This window comes from Dermacentor albipictus, chromosome 5, assembly GCF_038994185.2.
Source record: "Dermacentor albipictus isolate Rhodes 1998 colony chromosome 5, USDA_Dalb.pri_finalv2, whole genome shotgun sequence".
Lineage (NCBI taxonomy): Eukaryota > Metazoa > Arthropoda > Arachnida > Ixodida > Ixodidae > Dermacentor > Dermacentor albipictus.
The window spans coordinates 73,280,423-73,306,235 of record NC_091825.1 but is presented as its reverse complement, the minus strand read 5'-3'; the positions used below and the strand labels follow the sequence as shown (position 1 = coordinate 73,306,235).

The window sequence follows — 25,813 nt, the reverse complement described above, 5'->3', positions numbered from 1 at the left end:
TGCGTGTTTCGTAAGAGCAGTTCAAGGAGGCACCCATGTGACGTGACATGTATGAAAGTATTTTCTTCACTTGTAGCTGCACGCGTAATCTACTGGTGCTACGCTTGAATAAAAACTCGAAACTTCTTTTGGCCTCTAGTGGCCCAAAAACATTGAATTTTGCGAATATGTGGTATATGATTTTAAGTGGTACAAATTTTACCACGAGGTTGACACCAGACATTCGGTTCCACAGTAGCACTGCTCAAGGTAAGAGCAGTGCTACTTATTTTATCAGTCTATAAGCGCGCACTGGGCACTAAATTTGGACTAATAAAATGCAAGAAACTTTGTAAACATACAACATGCCAACATCTGGGTAGACACGCTGTGATAACAGGCAGGTTAGAATTTTTTCTTCGTCGTCAGTAGTCCATCATAACATCCGACACTTTACAACCACAGAAGGAAAGAAATCACAGGCAGCATATATGGCGAGCTCACGCCAAAAGGGTTGGCTGGGTATTCGGTGTCTTTCTTTGGCTATCGCATGGATGTGCGAAGGCTAAATATGGCTGCGATTTCCATGTAACCTGTCACAATCTTTGTTCGGTGGAACGAGCTAAAGCGAACACGAAGGAAGCAGGTCGAGCTGCCGAATATCACCACCAACACAAGGGACTTGGTAATTGCCGGTATGAGTTATACATTGCTACTCCTGAAGCAGGAATAGTAAAAGAGAGTAACATCTTTTTGGGTCTTTTACCCTCGTCACTACCATTGCCCTCAATCGTTACCTCCCCAGTTTTTCAATCAGCAGTTATTTCGTTAGTTATATGCATCCTTCTTTCTCTTTGAAAGTACTAACAATTCTTTTTTTTTTCAGCGCCGTAGGTCCATTTCGGGTGATTTTTGAAGAAAACAATAATCCACCAATCCATACCATCCCTGCCTAGCACTTACGGAAGATATTTTGTGCCAGCACTTTCCCTACTCGCATCGCTGAATACTTTTTCTTAACTCAGCAATGTATTCGGTGCAAGGTAAAAAATACCAGGTGGTCGAAATTATTCCAGAGTACCCCGCTACAGTGTGCCTCATGATTAGTTCGTGGTTTTGGCACAATAAACCTCAGAATTTAGTGGAATGGTTTTTTTCAGAAGTCGTTAGCTAAATTACGATCTTATATAGCGCTCTTTTAAGAATAATTCAAGCTACATTTCTCTTTTTCTTTTTGTAAACTATCACAATGCTCATAATACACTCCTTTTTATGCTATTCATTTCTACCATCCACTGAAGAAAGTCAAGTTGATGTCTGCCATGTTTCCACGTTGCAGACATATCTTAAATGTTCGGCCACGTTTACATGGTCTACTCCATACCAGAAACAACACATTTGCCTCTATACTTCGCAGAAATAGGAAGAAAGAGGTCCCTAGTGGATTATTTTCCGAAACAGGCTTCACGTTTTCTATCGTGTATGATATTGTTAACAAAACCATTGAACGTAGCATGTTATGTTACCAAAGTATGTTTAGTCTTTCATTATGATACACCTTTTTTACATTAAGCTTTATTGTGGAGAAAATTGCAAACTGGTATTTTTTTTCTCAGCTGAAGCGAAGAACAAACGATGCAGCTTCTGTTTTCGCAGATTGCAGCAGAGCACCTATACTTTACCTTGCACCAACAGCTCAGTCAAGTTCCATCAACGTTAGCATCTACTGGAAAATGGCTGAAACTCCACAGCGATAGTTGAACTCATAGGTTGTATTGATTTCTTCACTAGGCACAGTGCTTAGAATTTAATTGCACCGGTGGCTTCAATGTCGATAAACAAATGACGTTGTGTCCACTTAATCTCTTCCTCCCTTCTTTTTTCCCCTAGGGCTGGGTAGCCAACCGGGCTCATTTTCGGTGAAACCCCCCTTTCTTTTCATATAATTTTTGCTCTCTCTCTTTCTTTCTAGAAAGGGCTTCTTCTGGCAGTTCTCTGCTTCCAGGTAGAACACAGAAGCAACGAACGTTGCGCGCAGTAGTCTTCTTATCTCCTCCACAGGACGGCCATATTGTCGTGTTTTTGAAAAAGCCCTGGCAACTACAAAACTGTTTTTGTCGGAGAGTTGAGATATGGGCGGGTCAATATGAAACAGTATGGTATTACCTACAAAGCTTCAGGTAGTGAAGACGTTAAAGAATTATTTTCGGCGTGCACTTTTTGAGTGTTTTTGTAAACGCTTTACAAAATGGTAACGGTGTGCTTTCTCTTAAATTTTATTAGTGTGAACCAGAGCTCACTTGAAACAAGTAAAGCACCACTTTTTGTTTGCTTACTTGGGATAGCCGCTTACACCTCCCAGTAACTTCACCTTCGCTTTGCTCTTCTTTCATCTCAAAGTCACAACTTTACATCACTTGCTGGCATGGGACGAAACATTTGGTAAAAAAAAAGGAAAAATGCACGTCTTCGGACAGCGGCTAAAGGATGCAGCCGTATAAGGACGCACCACAGTGAGCAGAAGTGAGTTAGTGCATGTCCACTTAGTTCACATTGTTCACTGTTTTTCACAGGGCGGTACGTTTGGCGACGATACGAAAGCGTTGTCGCAGATGTCCGCTGGCAGTAACCGTCATTTTTTTTTCAGCGTCCGCTGTTCCGCACAGAGGGTGATATCGGAGAGTCACCAGAATGCCTCGGGGTTGTGCGTGGCCGTGGCAAGAACGTCTGGTGACTCGCCACACTGCTAGGAAACATCAGGCCTCCTCTGCTGAGCATGTGCCGATGCTTCGCGGCCGTCCACAATGTCTACTTGAAGCGTCGTGGCCGGCAGCACCGATATTGAGCGATCCTCTTGAGCAGTAGACAGCACCTCCAGTGAAGTCTTGGACTCTTTCTTGGACAGCTGCCCAGGGTGCGCAACATGAGAGCGGCACAAAAGGAGGAGGTTAGTTCAGCAGTGGGGATAGTCTAAGCAAAGAAAAACCTTCCCTGCATGGTACATTTTGCAAAACATCTAGCAGCACTTGCTCTTCGTTTCCACATGTCTATAAGACTTTCATTTTTATATACAAGTAAGAGATTTTCCCTAGGTAACAATTCAACACTTCTGTCCCTTTACTGTAACATCCTTGGGCAAGACTAGGGCCTGGGGTGACAGGCCGAGAGAGGTGGTGCTTTATGTCCAATTTTGGTGCTAAGGAACAAAAAAAAACGTGATAAAGATATGCGCTGCAAATGATAAACGAAATGTTAAAGTATTTCTTAGCTTACTTTGAGCACGGAACGTAATAACTTAACAGCTTGTCCAAGAAGGTGATAGCACAGTTACACTATATCACGCGAACCCCCCCCCCCCCCTCCCCCACCTCTAACTTAAAAATTCGTGTGGGCGCACTTTGCAATTTTGCTGTTGTCCCCGCTTTTTTTTTTCATGCCAGCTGCTGCTATTTATACTCTAACACCACGCAGCCAGTTCACTTAAGTTACCCTTTGTTTTTGCGATTCTTGTAGAGAAAACACAATTTCATAGCTGGCTTCAGCACAACACTACCCCAAACGGGTAGCGAACCGACGGAGAGTATAGGATGAAAGCAAGGGGTTTTCTCTACCCTTACTTACTTCCATAATCTCGCAGCTCCTTTCCACAGCTTTCTTCTTAGCTTTGGAGGAAGGGCGCGTCTTCCATACAAACTCGAGGATCACGCACACGCTGGACACACCAAGGCCTCCGAGGAGAACGAGGAAGACGCCGCCGACGTTCGAGACACCCAGCGCGTTCGCCTCCTCGGAAGAGTCCTTCGTCTCAGACAGTGCAGAGGTGCCCTTCTCCCGCTCGCGTTGCTGAGAGCAGTGTCCCATCCACCACTGCTTCTTGAGGCGCGCAATGACGCCAGTCTCCTGAAGTCGGAGAATGGCTTCAGACAGGTGGGCGGTGTAGGGGGACGCTGAAATCGAGCACAGGTGAGCGCCGAGTCAGATCACTGTGCAAACAAAGCCGATTCCCGACGCGTCAACCGCACGCTACGCCTGCCGCGTTTCCTCGGTGAGCGTGATCTCGGAGCGATGTAACTTAATGGGTGTGGCAGTTAACAAATTTTAATGGCTTCAAAACTGTCCTTATTAATTAGAATTTCTTCGGTTTACCAATAAGAGTCATTTGGGAACATCTCCAGTAAATTTGGGCTACATGGTAATACATGATTACAACGAAGGCGCCAAGTAAAACAACGGACGAAGGAAGGAGACACGAGGCAACCATGTAGGCGCTACGCCTACATCTACGTAGTTTTACTTGGCGCCTTCGTTGTAATGATGCATAACCAACTCGCCCACCAGCACGTGCTCAATGGTAATAAAACTGAACATTCCTTAGCGGGTTGATCTCAACAAATGGGGGCCGAATACTCCTATTACGAAACCATCCACGAACACACAGTTTTGTTATCGCATATCATAAATTTGCTGGTGGTTTTTGCAAATGAGTTGCTTCTATATGCCACTAAAATCTCAAGTGATAGTGCGTTGTTTTGGGCATTCTGTACTTCCGGTTTTTTTCTTGTTTTTTTTTTACTTCCATGTTCGTTCAGCTGCACCGCGCCAAGATGACGCTGACCCGTGAAAGCATGGAAAGAACTCTCCTCTGTCTCGTGTGTCGCATTGCTGGCTATTAGAAGAACATACTTGCGGCGCACTTTAATGGGCATGTCTGTGTCATAGGCAAGGTAAAAGTCCGCAAGAGAACAACTTGATTGCTGGCATATTTAAAAAACGGTAAACAAGCAGTACGCTTCGGCAATCACTTATATAAATTGCCTGTGAGTAGATTACGCTAGAAACTTAGTACAGCACGTCAACAGCCTAAAAGTTGTTACACGCTGTTCCGTGTTGTTTTTTGTCACGGTACATAGAACAGTATTGCGGGGGTATCAAAATTTTTTGTGGAAGTGTCTACCGCCTGTTGCTGGGATGACTGACTGGGATTGTTTAAACAAGGGAGGAATCGGTGTATAATGTATCACACTGGAGTATCCGCAACATAAGGGGCACCGTAATTTAAACATTAATCACCAATATAATTGAAAAGAACATTTCGCCGCTTCACCTTTAATTTATTGATTTTTCAGGCACATAGTGATTCCAGAACTAAAGTCGTCCAGTACGGAAAGCGATATCTTTTGCTACAAAAAGTGCGTGGATAGCACCAGTTTTGACAAATATGTACTTAGTGTACCATGGAGTGCATCGTTGTTCCTGAGGGAACATTTGAACTCGAACAAAAATGTATGAATCTGGTACCAAGCAGTTTTCAGGCAGGTTACGATGGTTAAGCAGCAGTGACAAACTTCGATCCTACAATTACAACATCCCCTTTCTGTTCATTATTTAAATACGTATTTCGAATTTTTTTATTTTTGTTAGTGTTTTCTTATTGTCACAATTTTACGCCAACGTTACTGTAAATATGCGTTTCTTTTTTTCTAATATGAGTCAGACACACCACGTCATCCAGTGTAGCGCTATCCTGTGAGTCACCCTTAATTGTCCCCAGAGCGTTCCTTGTGATTGTGTATTAATCATTCTGCAAACTACCAAACTCTGACGCGGACTTGTAATTTTTAATGAATTTGGTGAAATTAGAGACGTAAACAATCATTCACAACGAAAAAAATCAACTTCCAAGCTACTATTGTTAAAAAAATTGTGCAGGGCGTCCACTGAAATATATTGACAAACAAAAGAAGTATTCGCGCTCTTTCTGTATAATGAAAAACAAAAAAGAACCGACGCTCCCTGCGCTTCACTGGCTTGCTTACTATACGCCTTTATTGATTCGTGCGGTGCTCTTTACGCCACCCGTCAGATAATCGGATTTCAGCTCCAGCGCCTCGGCGGCCGTCATCGATCCACATGGCCGCCTTCGTCACGCCTCGCCCGGAGATGCGCATCCGGCGACAGTGTGATATATCGTCGATGGACTGCTGCGTCTCGTGGGAGATAACGTCGAAGATAATTTCGCAGCCGGAAACGATACTCATTGTCCGGCATGCTGGAAAGTTCATTTCGGAATGGCTGTGAACGGTTCCGCGACGCGGTTTACAAGAACAACGACAACAGCAAAATTGTACAGATGCAACGCACATTTTGGAATCTATGTGAAGAGAAGATTTCGTGAAGCGCTTAATGAGCTGCTACAGATTGGCCCATTTCATTGCTGCGTCCCTCGCGTGGGTGAAACTGGCGGGCGCACAAGTGCGAGCTATTTTGCGACACAGCAGCAGTACCCAGTCAGCAGCTAGTGTCAGGAAAATCCGCGAAAGTTCGCGAGGCAAACTTCGCCTCAATATCAGCATGTGCGCACTAAGAACACTCTATTAAAGATATATTCCAAAGTTTAAATGCTGAAACCATCATCTATATATCATCTATTCTTCATTATAAGGCAAACCGTGGCAGCGTACTCCAGGTAAACTTTGGCCCCCTGAGTTTCTATAGCGTTAATTCAATGGTTGGTACACGAGCGTTTGCTTCAGGTCCTCATAGGAATGCGGGCGTAGATCGTCGCCGGGGTGCGAACCGGTGACCACGTGCTCGCCAACGCGAGGCCATAGCCCCTGAGCTTCCACGGTGGTCAGTAAGGTGGGCAGTCACGTAGTACAGAAGATTGTAAATTTTGGTATGCTTCCATTCTACATTAGCCTACTAGCGCAGCAAGGCCTGGCCATGTAGTAACTACCGAGTGAACTATTTATGTCCAAAAAATTCGCAAAGTTCGCGGACCTGTCCCTCGAGCCTGGCAAAAGAAAGAAGCGACCTATGTATGAGGTACAGACATTTCGTAACTTTGATCAAATTAAAAAGCAGTGTTTGATGCGAATGTTCAAGCAAAGACTAAATTACGACGCGAGACCTGTTTTTAACACATGATTGCTGTTCGCTGCAAATACAAGAGAGGAGCCGTCTAGCTCACCATCTTACAGTTTAGCCCACGAGGTAAGAGATCGCGAATACATTCCGATATTGAGCAAACAAACAGCAAACAAACAGCATACAAACAGCAAAAAAAGGAGAGCTTGTCATCACAAACATGCGGCGCTCACCCCTTGGCAGCGCGAATCCATATCCCTTGGAGTCGAGTGGTCCCCCAATCTGAGCCAGCTGGCAGTCTCTGTCTGTGAGGTACTCGATGGTGGCTGCCTCCATCAGGAAAGCGTAGTCACCCCGTCGGACACGCTCCACGCCTTCGGCGGTCGATGAAGCGAGGGAATCATCGCGGTTGTTAGACATCACCGTCCACATCCGTTCGTATGGCTCCAGTTTCGATTCCTGTTGCGATGGTGGCGAAAGCAACAACGGGGGAATTGCTGTACTCGCTTCCCACTTGGTCGCGAGAGAAAAATCTATGCAAAGTTATTCGCTCGAGTAGAAATACTTGCAGTCGATATTCGTCAGGCAGACATTCCCAGAAGCCTGCGCTGCGTTTGTACTACCACTGGAAAGTTCTTTGGCCGTGACCAAAGAATGCTTGGGCACTACGTGCAACGAACGCGTTTCTAAAAGTTTTGAGAGCTGCGGGCTTTATTTAATGCTGCAGAAATACGAATCACGTGCATGTAACTGTACTTCTGGTGGCATCCTTATCCTAAAAAACTATTCGTATTTCAGCTTAGAAGCACTGAAAAATATATTTTCCATCGCACCACAATCCAGATGGCATTCTAATTTCCTTCTTTCATTATTACTTCTAAATAAAGCTATAAGTATAGTAGTACTTATTGTTACGCTAGTTGGTGCATGTAGAACAATAACGAATTTAGAGACAAAAATCGGCAAAGTGCTCGTCCGGTCTTTATGCCATCCTCCTTCCTGCCACTCTCTGTGATCGTATCTTTGGCGCTAAATTCGTTAATGTGGCTATAACACTAAACAACTCGTGAGCCTACTGACGTATGGTATGTCAAATTGTTCGAAAATTCATATGGCCTACAGACTAAAAGCGAAGGCAGTGGTGAAGCAGTAAAACACCCCTTTTAACGTACCTTAAAAAACGTCTCCGTAGAGCCAGACGCCATACAGCCATACCGAATCTTCGACTGGGCAGCTAGGTCGTGAACGTTTTCTATGGGAAACTGGAGCTTCTCGTTGACTAAGAAGGCGGCCATGTTGGCCGTGTAGAAGGAAACCATGATCAGCGAGAACACCCACCAACTGATGGCAATAAGCCTTGTGGACGCCGCCCTGCAAGCAATATCCGGGGGGAGGGGGGGGGGATAGAGGGAATTGCCTTGGCATGTCATGTTTCATCAGCAACTGAATAACACATGTGGGAACTTGTGGACAGCGTGATTTAAATTTACTAGTGTGGCGGTTCTACGGAAAGTGATCGTAGCTGTCGAAAATAAGGAGATAGGGCTCCCATTTCATGAGACATTTGTCCTCTATAACTGCAAAACTAGGCACAGTAACATCGGGCAGAGAATTCGCTCGATTTAATAAGGTAGTATGAGTTACTGCTACCAGATCAGAGAGTGTTGTTGACCATCACTAGCTTACGCGAGTACTAAATGCTTTGTGCAATAAAATGTGATGCACTGCGTTTTAAAGGCAGAAAGCAGAATCGCACAAAGCACTTTTCATTGCGTATAAGTCTAAATGTCGGCTAGGAAATGCCCATGTCGAAAAAATATTTTTGAACTAAATCAGCCTAGCTAAATACTAATGACAAGGAGGGAGCGCCAAGGTGCTTGAATTTATGTCTAATATTATCAGCAAAGGAAAGCACTTCTTGAAAAAGAGGGGTACCAGCGAAGCACAAAGGACGCACGGCCAAGGAAAAGGCATTAAGCACGGACGGACGCTGTGTGGCGCGGTCGGTTATGACGGGTAGACGTTAGTGTCAGTTTCAGGGCTGGATTAGTAGCAGTTGCGCCAACTCTCTATATGTGGTAAAATATGCGCAGTAGGCTGTAAACTGCATAGCTGAAAATGAAATACTAATTTACAGCTTTTGATTATAGACACTGCAGTGTTGTTTTGTAAGGTATGAAAACATTTCCTACTTTTAAAACAATTTGCTGGGAACATTGTCTCAGCCATGTGCTTTTATGCCCCGCAGTCTATATATTGATCACGTTTCGAATCCTAGTGCAGTGTCTATTATCAAAGGGCTCACTGATTCTACGCTTTTTGAGAGCTACATTACCTTAAATATTGGGCTTGTTTAATGCACATGAAATATTGTTCAACTATTAACTATTGCTATTGTTGTTCACAACATGCAAGTGTTAGTACAACTCAGTGAAACATTTCGATTACACTGTGCACTGTGTTTAGCATACATTAAATTAATTTAGGCTAATTTGCCTTTCAATTATACAATATGCCACTCCCTCCGGCTACACTGCATTACTAGTCAATACTTCTGAAAGTCTTCTCTAAATTGGTCAGGAAAGCACACTTGTGGTGATTATGAAGAACGGCAAGTGTTATTCTCTGCTATTTCCGGCCTTATCAAAATACCCTTTATTGCTTTAGGAGTCCCAATATTACTAGCACCCGCATCGAAGGGCACGTATCCAGACTATCACGTCCTCTAAAAAATCTCTATTCCTTTAGACCTTCATTGAAGCGAATGTATTCCAAAAACCGACAGTTGTCGGTTTGCATGAAATTCATAACAATTTCGTAATTGATTCATTAGCGCCGAGTTCATTGCAATAAACTCTAACGATCGTATCCTCCTGAATAGCTAATATAATTGTACAACACATGAGTTAACGCTATATTTAGTTGATGTTCCAACACTGAGTGCAGCGCACAGCAACACGACGGACGCGGAATAACCACGTTCGCGAAGTTCGTTGCTAGAGAATGTGCGCTCTACACTCGTGCTTCAATCGACTGGTCCATATCACACTCCGACTCGATTGCTCTGAGCTGCCGATTGTTCGGTTGTTTCCAGCGCACCCGAAGTAGCCACGTCATCGGAATTGCATCCAATCTCGGTTGCACTCCCTGGCTCGAAGACGAGAGCACCTCAGAGCTCTTTGAGTTGGAACGCGGCGCGGCGAATAGACTAGGGCAATGCGTTCCAAGCAGTCGTACTTTCACCAGCCGAACGTAAACGGCACTGGGAGAGGTCTATACAGCGATCCAGTCTAAAAAATACTGCAAGTAACGTGGTACACGTGGCCACGGGTGCATAAGTTTTCCTTACGCAAACCTACCTCGGGCTGGTCTCGCAGCTCTGGAACAGGAGCGCCGAAGTGGCGTACCAGAGGCTCTCGCCGAGACTGAGCGCGTTTCGCGGCTTGTCCGCACCCGGCGACCGGTCGCAGTCGCACTTGGGACCGTGCCTGGGCACGTGCCATTCGGCGGGTGCCATGCGCGCCGCCAAGTGGAGCATCAGCGCAGCGCCCAGGTAGGCGGCCAGGAGGCAGAGCCACACGTCCAGGGACAAAGGCAGCAGGAAGTAGAAGAGGCGCGACTCCTGCACGGGACGCCGGTACAGGATGCCGATGCCAGTGTGCATGAAGGGCAGCGTGAAGTCCACGGCGTGCGATCGTGACACCGTGATGGTAAGGTCACCGATGGCCAGGTCGGCTTCCTGCGTATGCATTAAGAGCATATTTAATCGCGGATGTATCTGGCATCGTCGGAGAGAGAGAGAACACGTCTCAGGTTCAATCGAAGGGAGGCAACCCTCCTTCCCCCCTTCGTACACGTGCTGCTTACGTCCCGTGCTGAACAATACATAAGCTGCCATGAACTTTCCTTCAACCCATTGTGAACAAGGCTTCCGTAGCGAAGCCGAGACGTCTTAAAGATTGATTCGTTTTTACCATTTATTTTGGTCGGTGCCTGTCATTTTATTTCTCAATATTTAACTATAACGCGAGCGCGCTGTAAATAGCAATAGCCTTGACGCGTCCACGCCACTCGAGGTTTGTTGCACATGGTCAGTACGCTCGCCAGCATTTTTATCCCGGGCACGTTTTTTCTTTTGTTTTTACCTGACCAGAGCCTAAAGATGTTGCCTGCCGTAAGTAGTGTAAAAAGAGGGAGGCAATGCTGCGCGAGAAGTTAAAACGAATAACCAAATAATTACGGCAAATATAACAATTTATTAATTTCTGCCAGTGTGTGCGCAAAGCTTATCGACGCTCAACTACTAGTAACCGCCACGTAAAGCCAAATACCAGACGATTAAGCTGATGAAAGCGTATAATCAATTAGGTGCAGAAACATATCGTGCGCTTTCCCAATTGCATTGGTTCTATAATTCACTCGAGTGTGCTGTTCACCTTATGATTAACTTGATATTGCTATAAATTATAGAAATTAACTTGATAGAAAACGAAAATGTAAGAAGTGATAAATTTCCCGTCGCTAAGGTCTTCAACATAAAACAAATGAACAGTAAAGTGCACACTCTGCTATAAAGGCCCTAAAGGTTCAACACGATTCTGCTTATATTTTTTTTTGTCATCAACGCTGATTCAGCCTGGATATCGTCGTAATTATCATCACCATTATCATCCATTAAAATTATCTTCTGGCCACTGCATGGTGAAAGCCTCTGCCAGCTCCACCCTAACGCTCAAACCGAGCGTTTCTATGCTGTGAGTTCTTGAGGTCTACAGGCCCGCATAATAGCCTCAGGCAGCGCTTCCTGCTTCCGCTGGCTTATGTACGCAGTTACCTCGTTCGTGGTGCTCTCATATCTCGCTTTCAATCCCCCTTCTCCTTCTCTCGCGCAAGGGAGCTAACCAAAATTACCTCTTGTTAACCTCCCTGTCTTTCTATTTATCCTTCATCTGCATGCAGTGTTTGTAGCCCTCCATTCGACGTCACAACTCAGCCGTTGTCATCATTTCAGACAACATTCAAAAGTTCAGCGAAGCACTATTGCAATACTAGAGGAATGACGCCACACTTATCATTCTAATACGTCAGCGCGTTTTACTGATCAGCCATCAATTTTCATAAGCTATTTGCTGCGAATCTATCAGCTCTTCAATGGGCGGCGGACACTACAACATGCCACCGATATCTGCATGAACCTCACATGTATTCCTCAGGCAATGCAGGCCTAAGACGATACCTGAAATGCTAAGCTTAAAATGCGACTTGCTAAGTGCCGCAGTTCCTGAAGCACGCAGCAATTAAGCGGCAACCTTAATGTTCTTTCTCATTTCTTCTCCGTCTTACCATCTACTAGACATCTGGTCCTCGGCTAAAGTAGCACACCAGAGGCACATATGGTTCATCTCCCGGCATCTCTTTTTCCCTCTCTCTCTTATCTCCCTCTATCTCAGCTCTACGCTGTAGATGACCAGCCTCAAGTTCCCTCCTCCTTTTAATTTCAATAAATGTATAGTTCTTGTTTCTATATTACCACGTCGACACCGGCACCATATACGAAGGACAGTGAGAGAGAACTAAAAGGAAGGCGCAGTGTTAACCAGTCAAGAGTCCAGTTGGCTACCCTGCACTTGGGGAAGGGAGAAGGAGAATAGCAAGAAGGGAGCGAAAGAGACAGATGTGGCTATAGAGAGACATGGACGAACAGCACTACAGAGTCAAAGGCGCTCGCACAAGCCAGACGTTCTCAGAAAACACAAAATAGCCTTTAGTGCCTTCTGACCTGATGATCGGTGGTGACGGTGTTCTGGTATTGTCTTTTCATTCAGAGGACGACCACCTTGTCCTGAATGCGTTGGTGATAGATTGTTTGTGCTTGGAACTGGGGACAGTGGCACAATAGGTGGTTAATGTTCTCCTCGCAGCCAAGGACATCACATGCAGGACTGTCAGCCATTACAATGAGTGATGAATAAGCTTTTGTAAAGGAAACTCCCAACGGGCCTTTAAGAACTAGGGTAGCTCGCTAAAAGCATGTGTTGGTCGTTTGCACCACCACATGATGGCGCAAGAGCCGACAGATAAGAGCAGCATTTATGGCACTGCCTTAACGAAACAGACTTCGTACGAACAGGCGACACCAGCGTAAAGGCGAAAGCGAAAGCGCGCACAGAAATATAAAGTAGAAGAGCGCCAAACTGGCAGGTCAGACTTTGGCCAAACAATGGATTCCCTAAGCTCTGGCGAGTCCCTTATGTAATGAGGTATTAAGGCGCGAAATTCGGGCACTCAAACGAGCCTAGAATTCGATTCTGCTCAGTCACTATAAAGTCCCGTCATAAGGGGTTGAGCTCGTCAACCTAACTATCGTCTCCTTTCTGGGGTCAATTTGCCGTTGTCACCCTTGCACCCTTGTATCTGCTCACATTACACGGCCATCTTCTGCCATATTTCACAGATTCGCAGAACCCAAAACAAGCCTATAGGTAGCAGCTGCGCGCAAAATAATGCACATAACGTCCACTTTCAGCGTGTGTGAGACGTGGATATTTATTTTTTGTGTGCAATTTGTTACAAGCGTTGGGCGCAGTTCCAGATTATTCTCGTAAGAGGACTCAGAAATTGTGGCTTTTCATAAATCACAGCGTTTGCTGTTTTTAAGAGGAATCTTTAGATTATTGAACTATGGGGTTTTACGTGCCAAAACCACTTTCTGATTATGAGGCACGCCGTACTGGAGGAATCCGGAAATTTCGACTACCTGGGGTTCTTTAACGTGCACCTAAATCAAAGTACACGGGTGTTTTCGCATTTCGCCCCCATCGAAATGCGGCCGCCGTGGACGCGATTCGATCCCGCGGGAATCTTTAGATAGGAGCCAACTGTGATTCCCGTATTCAAAGACATGTATAAGGCGCACGAATGATATAATGAAGGCACCACATTATCGGTTTTACTGAAATGTGTTGTATCTTAAAGAGAAATTTAGATTCTAGCAAATATAAGCAGCAAAATGGTAAACTATGAACTTAAATTTTATTTTACAATTGTCCTCAAATTGCCGAACATTGCTAAGCCTAAACATAGCATAAGCACGGTGTTTTGATAAATCAGCGTCTGCGTCAAAAACACATATTGCAGTTCTGTAAACTGCACCTATTACAGCATCCCAAGCGTACAAATGTGATGCATTGATTTATGTATGTATGCGAAATCGTTACAACGTTTAGAAGGATTTGGATGAAGTACCACTCGGAAATTACCAGTATATTCTTTATTGATCGCTAGTTCATCAATTTTGACGACTTTAGACGTATTACTGGGCGCAGATTACGAAAGTGTGAAATCGTTTTTTTTTATTCATTCCTGAGATAATGAGTGATAAACATGGATACATGAGTTCTTTTTTTTTAATTTGGCATTGTCACATTTATCCTCCTTTTTATTTTATGGTATAAATTAAAAATTCACTTGCTTCATTCACAAAATTTTAACTTTCCATTTTCCATGAGGCAACCCGTATGAAAATTGGTGGAGCAATCAAAGAGAAAAACAATTTAGCTATTCCCATGTGTCTAGATGGGAGCTCCCGAGCTAAAGCTTTCTGTTAAGTGTAGACTGACGTAAAAAGCGAAGTTGTTTGTAGCCTGCTTGCAGAGAAAATCGAGTATGCTTTAGGACTTCCGAAGAGCACGTGTTCTGTATTTTCACGCACTATCGAGTCTGTAAGATGCAGTGTCCACGCACGAAAACGTTTCAATGAAGCAAAAGCTTGTTTGAGAACTGCAGAAGCGTAGTCAGGAAGTTTGGCCATCCGCGCAGCAACAGCGTCCTCTGCAAAACGCTGAAGAGCATCCAACTTTTGTTTTTGCATCGAGCTGACTTTGCGTAAGCTTCGAATGTTTATCTCGCACTCGCACCGACACTGCTTTCGTGAAGGAACCGAGGACAAGGTGCGCGAAAACCCTCGCGCTAATACGATAAGCGAGGATCAAAGGACAGCGCACTCCGAAAAAGACTAGAACTGGAAATGAAGTAAATACAAATAAGCGACGGCTAGCTCGTTTCCAAGAGGCGAACCAACTTAGATGTACCACTGCAGTGAAAGCCGGCCGAAGTGCAAACGCAAGAAACGGCAGTGCTAAGACAACAACATTCTGTCTGGCTCGTTTGACTTGCTCGGAAATCCTGCCGGTGGCATGTTCGGTGTTTAGTTTGTGCACAGTCGGCAGTACCTGATTTTTAAAAGCGTGTTGAAGAACTTTTCTATGAGGCAATCAGCTGCAACCGTCGTACGCATAAACAATGGATAAACACGCATAAACAAGGTATCGCAGAGAAGCAGGTTCTTTATCATTATCGTAATAATCAACATGAGCTGCGAAAAAAAAGGCGGCTTATTTTACACGAAAACACAGATACGTGATTGTGGTAGTCTTTCTCTCATCATCATCATATTCTTGTTCTTCTTCTTCAGCTAATTTTGATGTCTACTGTAGGAAGAAGGCCTGTCCCCAGTGATCTCAAATTACCCCTGTCTTGAGCTAGCTGATTCCAAGTTACTTCTGCAAATCTCCTGAATTCATTACCCCTCCTAATTTTATGCCGTCCGCGACTGCCCTTCCCTGCCATTGGCACCCACTCTGTAACTCTAAAGGTCCGCCGGTTATCATCCCTACATACAACATGCCGTGCCCGCCTGCGTCAATTTCTCTTACTTCCTCTTTCAAAGGAATACCGGCAATCTAATTTTGTTCTCTGATTCACACCTCTGTCTCTCCTGTCTCTTAATGTTACGCTGAACATTCTTCGTTGTGTTGCTTATTGTGTGGTTCTTGTCAAGCTTCTTTGTCAATCTCCAAGTTTCTGCCCTCTATGTTAGTACCGGTAACATGCAAGGATTGCGTGCTTTTCTTTCCAACGACAGTGGCAAGCCTACACATTCTCCTACACATTCCTACACATTCTCAGTTACGGCCTAAAACACTTGTTGCAATTCATCTCCACTGTTGCTAAACAGGACAATGTCATTTGTAAACCGAAGGTTTTCGACACATTCATAGTTGACCATCACTCCTAAGCTGTTCCAATCAAACAGCTTGAATACTACTTCTAAGCATGCATTGAATAGCACTAAAGAGACTGCGCCTCATTGCCACACCCCTTTCATGACAGGCTTTTTTTTACTTTTCTAGTGAAGTAGCATGGTAGCAGTGGAATCTTTGGAGATATTTGTCAAGATATGAACGTATGCCTCCAGTTCTTTAATATGCAATGCCTCCATGACGACTGGTATTTTTACTGAATCAAGTGCCTTTTTTCGTAATCTCGGAAAGCCATCTAGCATTAATTGTACTCAGCACATTCCTCGGTTGTTAGATCGATGACATGAATGTGATCGATTACAGAATATTCCTTCCTGAAGCCAACCTGTTCTCTTGGTCCATTAAAATCAAGGGTTGCCCTGATCCTATAAAAAATTATTTTGGTGAATAATTTATAAAATACTGAAAACTATTGGGCCTAGAAGTCATCAATTATTTAACGTCTCTCTTCATATGGATTGTTTTATTGTTGGCATTCTTCGAGCTCTCTGCTACACTTGAAGTTGTGAGGCATTCCGTATAAACGGCCGCAAGCTTTTGAAGCATAATATTTGCACAATCTCTGAATAAATCTAGAGTTATTCCGTCTCTTCATACAGCTTTTAACCTCAACCTGTCTTGTAAGGCGCTTCAAATTCTATCAATAGGTATAGCAGGAGAATCTGTATCCTGTTAATCACTACTGCCAATGAATGTTGGCTGGCTGCTATGTTTACTGCAACCTCAATATAGAATTATTGAGCTGCTTTTAGTGAATCCTTGAATTTGCTAACGACATTACCCGGTTAATATTTCACTGCATACATATAGCTCTGTCCTATGCAAAGTTTTGTTCTCTCTCATTTCATGCTGCGAGCATTTTTTTACTGCTTCCTCAACCTTTCCCCTCCTATAATTTCCAATGTAGCTTACGGTTCCCTTACAATGCCTCTTAAGCAGTTTCTACTCGATATGAAATTACTTTTATTATTACAGTGGTCAAATAACTTGGGATTTAACTTAAAGCAATGCTACTTTGTCATAGCGGTGGCTGAGCATCAATTTATATTCTTCTAGAATATGGGTATGCACGATTTTCTTGATTTCATAATTCGAACAGAAATTTTCTTCTTCGTGAACGTAGTTTCCCAGACAACCTTTGACCTATTTGTTGCAATTTTAACCTTGTTGATTTGCAGTGGATACCTGTCCCACCTAAAATCTTAGCGCTGAAAAGTGTTATATCACCAAATAAAGTGCTCTTCAACACTGTTACATAAACAAAAAAATGTTTTACAGAAGCAGTGTAGAAAATACACAATGAAGGTATGAGGACTGTGATTATATTAAGAGAAAGTGCTTTTGAGATTCGAAAAAAATAAATAGACAGAATTTTTAGTGGCAATGTTACGAGGCGACAGAGGACCGGCAAAGAATACAATAAAAAATGAAGGCAACGCAGAGATGGCGAGATACGAGAGAAGTCAGAGGAAAAAGAACCTAACCGGGGGTGACCATTAAATGAAGCAAATAAGAATGACTGTGAATAATAGTACAATGTAACGATTGCCTGAGCGTCAATATGCCGCATCACTTATGCATTCTGATTCCTGCATTCAAGGCGTATATGAGCTAAATTAACGCGCCATTCATTCTCTTAGCTCTCGTAAGCTTGCTTGTACTAATCTTTTTTCATTAGAATTCTTTTTCGGAAAAATATTTGTGCGCACATTCTTTTGTAGGCTTGTCTGTTGTACACTCGCCTAGTGGGTGAACACCGTCGTTTCAAGAACACGCAAGAAAGCAGAATTGCAAGATACTGGTCTTTACAGCGGTATAATTATAGTTGCAGTCGTCGCAAATAAGTGCACAGCCAAAGGGATCGCTGAGTCGTGCAATTTCTTCAGATCATTGATCAAGGGAATGTACACTACGTTTAACACGTTTTTTTTCTTTAATCTACAGACAGCAGCAGATATACAAAACCGAAATAAATTACCATTTCTGCAGGATTCCACGAAAAAATTTATTAAAATAAAAAAATATTTCTCAATAACAAATCATAAATAAATAAAAGTAGAGGAAACAGCAGCGAGGCGCGTTTCTGCAAACCTATTGGAAAACGCTCCCGTCCTCGCTTCCCCGTGAAGCGTACCGCACAACAAAGACAGAGAAACACGTAAGCACGGGACCCTTGAGCGGCGCAAATCCATATTTCGAAACATGCCACGCGAACGCACTCGATGCCGGTCCGCCCCTCCCCCTCCCCCGACGAGCTCCTCCGCCTCCCATTGGCGACGATTATGTAGGACGCCGCAGGCGGCCTTCGCGTTTAAGCTGGCGTGTGCAATGATTAACGAGGCCAGAAATCTGCACGATCAACGAAGGGGTAGTGTCCCCATAAAGCAGGATTCTGTTCTCGCCGACAGCTTTCATTAATATTTTTTTGTGTGGTGGGAGGAGGGGGCGGCACATGCTACTTCTTCCGTAAACAGGCTGTGTCATAAAGCGTCGACTTTTTTTTTCCGTCTACCTCTTTTTTTTTGTCACGGCTTTGAGGAGAAAATTGGACGTGCTCTATATTTAGAAAGACGCGCAGCACGTACCTAAACTCTCATCGTTATTATTCTGCAAAAATATTGGCGTCGAGCTACGACACTGAACGTCATCAAATGTATCTTCAAATCAATATTCAGAAAAATATCTATTTGTATAGTTTGCAGACTTGAGAGCTGTTTATATCGCCTTGTGTTGCAACTCCCTGTAAGTGTACACGTTTTTACGTATACATTCATTTTCCAAGGACACCTAAATTCGCTAGAGACGTGCCTTGAGCTTGGTATAATAGGCTTGAAAGCGACTGTGTTGTGCGATAAGACGTGACATTTTTCTGTTTTGTTGCATTTCAGGTTTTTACAATGTCTTATTCTGGTGAAGCCAGTGACAATCCCAAACAGAGATATTGGCGTATAATCTCGTTGTGTAATCTCGTTCCTGCCGAACGAGGTGTTCATTATATGCACACCTGGAAGTTTTTCTGATTCCGCCTACGCTAGGGAGCCTGCGTGCATGCTCACATTTGAATGAACGCTCCATATGCGTAGGCCTACTGCATTTGACATAAAAAACACTCCACGTCAACGTATAACTGCCTCTCGGCGATCGCCGTCCTACCTCCGTAAGACAGGCACGGTACTCGCATATATCTTGGTGCAGATAAGTTTATTCGCCTTTTTTTTTTACGACCGGCATATCTGTCATGGTCGCGGTCTCACGCATACAAAAGGGCACGTAGTTTTGGTAAGTGTGTGACGACCCTTTGTGTGTTGTAGTGCGAAGAGTGAGGACTCACCCTGTCCATGACCTCGCGGATGATGCCACTCCACTCCCCGCGCGCATTGACCGTGCCGTAGGTACCATCGCGCACAAGCCGCAGCTCGAAGCGGAATCCCATCATCAGCGCCATCTGCCGAAGGATGTCGACGCAAAATCCGTCAAGCCTATTTTCACCCGCTGGTGCAGACTTGGAGTCCTTGTGCAACACAACGTAGGGCTCGCTCTGGGGAGGGGGGGGGGGCGGAAGAAACAAAACAAAGCAACTCCACGTGACCATCATCGCGTTCACATGCGCTCAAGGCTACACGTACACCCGCAGTGCACAAACAGCAGGAAATAAATCGAAGACAATGTAGTTTTGTACATAGAAAAATGTTTTACTTTGCACAACCGTAAAATCTAGCGCCAGGTATATTGCAGCGCAGCCCCAAGGGTCAGAATTATTCCACAGTTTTCAACTACGGCTTCTTCTATCGCAGAATTACATTGTGCTATTTGTGTGGCACGACAAAACCAAATCATTCTGCCACTTTACGAGTGACCCTGTGAGGCAATTAACAAACCAGCACTGTTATTACTGCGAAACGTTTCGCTTGCCATACTCGTAAGCGACGATAGGGAAACCAAGGCAAATATTTTATGGCATACACGGCCGGTCTTAGTCAAACTGCTCTAGCAACGTTTATCTAGCACAAACTAGTTTTAAATCTCTATGTCGAGAGAAAGGCTGTTCTTATAGCGGTAATAAGGGTTCATTTTTTCCTATAGAGCCTGTTTATTTTCGCAGTAAAGCTTAGTTGCTCTGTAAACACGACGGAGCCTTTGAATGACGTTTTGAATGACGGATGACCTTTGAATCAGTGACGGAGCATTCGGAAATGACGAGTCGACTACTTCAGAGCTAATACAGCGTACGCCACTTGCTCGAGGCACCATCAGAAATTAAAAGCAACAAGGTAGTGCGCTATTTGAAATAAGCGGTATTTGAACTGTGGTCCGAGAAAATTTATTTACATGTTTCACGCGACTCTTCCCCACAGGATAAAGCATGCTGTTTCCTCACGTAATTTCTACTAAATCTATATGTACGCAAATGATCCATGCCATATTTCTAGTGGCACGAGAAAATAAATAGCAATCCGGTGCTCACCACAATGGTCACGACTCGGAGTGTTTTATTTCTTAGTGTGTGAGCCACCTCCTCGTAAACCTCGCTTTGATTCTTGCTGAAGTGAACTCCACGACGTTCGTCCCACGTGCCAACCTGAAACAAAACAGGTGGTCGAAAAAGAAAGGGAAAATATTTTCAGTAAAGTTACACGTGCCTGTGTAGAAGTACACAGGAATACACATGTTTCAGGAGTACTGCCTCTCGGCTTAGTTAGCATTTGCTGAGAGACTAATTTGCGGGCGAGATGAGCGCTAAAGACACGAAGTCAGGTGGTGCATGGAAAAGGACGCCTTGCCTCTCTCTCTGCGCTACATTCATTGCCACTGCCGTGGCTGCTATCGCGTTGCCGTCGTTACCGCTATCATGCCCCCTCCCCCTTCTTGCGCTGTAGCGTACGAAGCAAAGGCGAGAGGAAAATATGGGCTGGTTAGAGCATGATATAGGTAAAGAAGAGGGCTGGGCTTAGAAAGGTAAAGCGGAGAGAGTGACGCGAGTAACCGCGCTCCGATCTGGTGCATGTTGCTGAGCTATCTTGAGTTCGCGCGTTTTTGTGATACAGTGTCAAGGTATCTTGTGAAAGGCAGATATTTTCAATTAATTATTATTACTTCAACGGAAACGGAAATTACGTATGCACAACACATATCTGCAACCCGAAAGAGAATAGATATGGTGGGAGTTAATATATCGAATGATGTAATTACTACCATAAGGATAGGTTTCAATCAATTACCATTTATGTGGATCAACGTTAAAGGGACGATAAAGCGAAATAATAAATCAGTTTACACTAATGGATCATTCTTTGAGAACCTTGCAGGCAGTCATTTCAAAATAATAGGTTGATTATTACATGAGAAAACGAACGTCTAAGTATCAGTATTTGAATTTCGCGCCGAAACCCCAGCGCCGGTACGTCAGCGTGCCGTCAGAGATTCCAAAGTATGTTTTCGCATTTGGGTCGCGTTGGCTGAATAAAGGTTCCCGAAACTTGTCATGTTTAATGTTTAGATCCTTTAGAACACAATGTAGTCAATCTGTACCGCTATATATAATTAGAAGGCCCTGGAAGATGCCATCAAAATCCAACACGTTACAGCCCCCAGGTGCGGGAACACCCGTATTTCGTTCTTGCGCTTTTTGTGGCTTACCAAATGTCTTATCGTTGTAAGAGTGGTGTGTTTGGTGTTGTATAACGGTAATCGACTGATGCCGAAGAAATCATTTTTCACTTTAGGGTTCCTTTAAGGAATAAGTAGCAGGTGCAAACTGTTCAACAATATGTAGTTGCAAGTTTTGTGCAATCTTAGCTACATACTATTGGCATTTCAGGGTTTAAAATTGAGGGTACGCTTAGGAGCCGGGCATTCGGTTGACTTCGAGTAAAACGGAGCTTGTAGTGAGTGAGGGCAGGTGACCAGCACACGCACACGCGGTAGATCGGAATGGTATTTTCTACCAGTATATGGTTCAAAAATTAGTTTTATTTTTGCGCAATGACAAAAGGTATAGCCGTTTGGTAGATGTTCGCATATATACTATAAGTGATGTATGAGTGATCATATACATATGGAGCAAGTAATTCCTTCAGTGTACGAAGGTATCGTGCATCTATAGGTTTTTTTCTTTTTTCATTTCCATACTCCACACAAGCTACATGGGCACAAACTCGGAGATCAGTGGCTACGTTGTACAAATTTAGAGGCAATCTCGGATAGAGGAGTTCTCACTATTAGTTGCTATTAGCAAAACTTATAACACATAATTATGCAGATTAGACACACATGTTAGAATGTATTCGTGCAGGGAAGCTTTAGTGATGTTGTAATTTAAATTTGTGCCTTACAAGTAGTAGCAATAGGTACCATTGTGTTTGCTTTCATTCTATGCACCGTACAATCTGATGAAATGCTCATGTTTGCGCACAATAAACATGAAAACTTTAATCCCAAGTAATTTTTTCGTTTTATGTATGTTTATGCTCTACATTTTGCACAAGCAATGCCAAAATAGAAACGCTAAAGAAGATGAGAATTGTGAGGGACGTCTATGCAGTGATGTCACGAGAATAAAGGCCACGTAGAAAATTTCCGAAGGAAGAATAGTGATGAAAGGTTTGGGCACAGAGAAGTACAACAGAGATCTCGCTACATGTAGGAATTCTGTACCACTTGCGGCACAGTGTAGGACATACTGGAGGATTAACCAAGAACTGGCTATGGGCACATACCGAATGGTTTATCAAGCATCAAGTAAATCAAAGAAACGACCTTATATGATGCGTCATTCCATTAGAAAATTGGTGTGCTCTGGAAGTACATATGAGACGACATTATATGTTCAGGTTTTATGCAGGAATTTACTTTCCTGATTACGAAAAACACAGGTACATCTACCCGTCATATGATCCCAGTCGGCATACACGGGTGTTATAGGCCCGTCTCGTGCCCCTCCCTTGCTGTCACTACATTTCAGCACACGTATAAAGTCCGCATATATAGCCAGAAATATATTCTTGAGATAACTACCGACCAAGCAGCAACCAGCGCTCACGCAACACCTGAGAGTGTAGGGAAAAATTTCATTGCTTTAAAATCTTAGCGTAGATATGATTGAGATATTGATTTTTAGGCAAAAGCTTCGGTTTACGGTTTGTTGGTGTGCACACACGAATTAGCAGGCACCGGCGCATTCTGAATTTTGTTCGGCAGGAATCGTAAGTGGTCTCTGCGTCATTTCGCGTACGCAGAATAGTTAACGTAAACACTACCAAATACGCACGCGAACAAGGCAGCCAGCCGGCCGATACAGGCCTAACGATCAGTGTGAACTGGTGGTTCAGGTTCTAGCAGCCATCAAATGAAGTGGCTGTTCGCGTTGACCTTGGACATGACACGTTTTGTTGCTGTTGTTGTTACTATTGCGACATTATGCCGGCAGCATGATATTATGCAGACATTAAGCCGAGCACTCGCTGACCTGGTCTGCCCGGTTATCCCCGCCTGTACCAACATCATGGCCACCACCACCACCTCCACCACTTTAAACCCCAAGTACAAGCTTCGATGCTAAATTTTCAAGTGAACCAATTTAAATGTATGTCATAAGTCAAAGATGCGAATTAAGGAAAAAGCATGCGTGCGCCTGTATCGGAGACATTTAAACCGCTCGCGAAGCAATCGTTGGAAAGAACAACTACTAGGATTTAACGTCGCGAACTAGAGCTTGGGCGAATACCGACAGCACGCAGGACTGAGAACTGACGCTGTTAACACGAATGCGCGAGCTGCAAAACAAGCGTGTTTATTCGCATTTCGGATTTTATCGAAATGCGGCAGCTATACGCCAGAAAAAACGATAGAGGTGAGCGCTGAGCAGTCGAATAGCATGCCTATTTCCCAACCACAGTACATATAGCAATAAATCTGATGTTTCCACGCCAACATCAGTCCAGGTTTGCACGGAGAACGCGCAACAGTCGCCAGTTGCACATATACGTACACATGAAGCCATTTGCAACGAAAAAAGTGTTTCCATTTCATCTCGAAAATATCCACGCTACGTGCAAATTTAATATACCATTTGTAGACATATGTATGAACAAACTTAAGTATCTGTCTCACATACACTCGTTTCACAAGTATGCGCTTTCATATATAAAGGCTACGTTAAAAAAATACGCGTTCGTGGTGTAGTGGTGAGAGGGCTCATTTCTCACACGGTGGTCCTGAGTTCAAATCCTGCTGTTTGTTGTGTGTATGTTTTGGGAAACTCTACGTTGTGTCGATGTATGAAGCGTTGTGTACGTGCCAAGGTGCGATTGTGCTGCGTAAAAAAAATAGAAAGATTCTTCATTTTTTATGCATAACGACGGGTCACTCAGTGAATTAATAAATGCATTAATAGCAACCGTTATATCACTCCATCAATTGACTAAGGAACCAACGAATTAATCGCTCAAAGAGGTATAATGTAATGAAACGGAAACGAAAACAAGGGAGCATCAGTGGCCCACCCACACGGTCGCATGAGTTGGGAAGCAGCAGAAACGCACCATGTCGAGATTCTCTACCAGCGGACCGTGCAAAAGCAGGAGAGCAGTCAGAAGAATCGAGCACTCCCGACAGCACTGTCGGAGGCCGCTTAACGTGCAAGGGTAAGTAGCCTCAGTGATTTAGTATCACCAGCTCATGTGATGTAATGACGGGACAGTTTCTATCAATTTATAAAGCAATGTCATGAATAAATTTCCAATGGGTGCTTCAGTTCAGTTCAGTTCGTTGCCCTTAACGACCCCCGCAGGAGGTGTTGCATAAGGCGTGGGTTTTACATAAGTTCCACGTTATGTATGCACCATTAGCTATATATACAAAGTGATCAATCACACGCTGTTGGAACAAAGACGGGCAAGCGATGTCAACAACGTCAGCAGCAAGGCCGTTCCAGCCTTCAGCTGTTCGAGGAACGAATGAGGCGGAAAAATGAGCAGTTCGGGCACGCGGGCGTGCGACTTGCTGCGCATGACTGGTGCGGTGAGAGATGCGTGCCGGGGGGGAACGATGTATGGCGCATGGTGAAGGGCACTGAAAAAGGACTTGGGATAGACCTCAAGACTAGCAATGTGTCCTCTGTTAGATAGTAGTGTTAATGTGGATTCTGCTTTAAAAGCAGAAATACCGACATCATATGAATATTGTTAGTGATTGAACCTAGTAGCGCGGTTACGAACAGATTCAAGTGAGCTTATAAGACATGCTTAATGTGGGCTCCAGATGCATAGATGCATATTCCAGTTTTGCACGAGCAAGGGATTTGTATGCAAGCAGCTTAAGTTTTGTGCAGCCTTACCGAGATTACGCTTTAAAAAGCCTAGTGCCTTATTAGCAGGTGATATAACGTTTTTGGCAGGTGATATTGCGTCAGAAATATGTTTATGCCAGGAGAGATCATTGCACACAGTGACACCTAGGTAGTTATATGAAAGGACCAGTTCGAGAGGCATGCTTCCGATTTGGTAAAGAAATAACAGGGAATTACTGCTACGAGTGACTGACATAACTTTAAATTTAGAGCATTAAGTGTCATTATCGAATCGTCACACCGTGTTAGTATGTTGGCGAAGTCTTTCTGCAGGGATGTTTGATTGGATGTGCTACGTATATTGCGATTAGTGACACAGTCATCGGCGAAAATTCGGATGTTAGAGAACACATGTGAAGGTAAGTCGTTAATATATATTAAAAATTATAGAGGGACAAGAACCGATCCTTGACGGATGCCTGATGATACTTGCAAAGGGCTAGATAGGCGACTATATATAATGACAGATTGAGAGCCATTACTAAGAAATTCTATCGCCCAACTCACAACATAAGGATGT

At 43.9% G+C, this 25,813-nt stretch overlaps 1 protein-coding gene across 2 annotated transcripts in view; it reads right to left on the bottom strand.

Moving 5' to 3' along the window:
* Positions 1 to 2,239: 2,239 nt before the first annotated feature.
* LOC135899727 (glutamate receptor ionotropic, kainate 2-like) overlaps positions 2,240 to 25,813 on the bottom strand; it is a 244,053-nt gene continuing 220,479 nt past the window's right edge. For both annotated transcript variants that reach the window (XM_070538452.1, XM_065429051.2), the window contains exons 9-15: positions 20,413 to 20,526; positions 19,279 to 19,485; positions 10,206 to 10,585; positions 8,019 to 8,217; positions 7,080 to 7,305; positions 3,601 to 3,926; positions 2,240 to 2,884 (exon numbers count right to left, since the gene is read on the bottom strand). In XM_070538452.1, the coding sequence (XP_070394553.1) occupies positions 2,726 to 2,884; positions 3,601 to 3,926; positions 7,080 to 7,305; positions 8,019 to 8,217; positions 10,206 to 10,585; positions 19,279 to 19,485; positions 20,413 to 20,526 (1,611 nt within the window). In that variant the 3' untranslated portion in view covers positions 2,240 to 2,725. The remainder of the gene's footprint in view (positions 2,885 to 3,600; positions 3,927 to 7,079; positions 7,306 to 8,018; positions 8,218 to 10,205; positions 10,586 to 19,278; positions 19,486 to 20,412; positions 20,527 to 25,813) is intronic.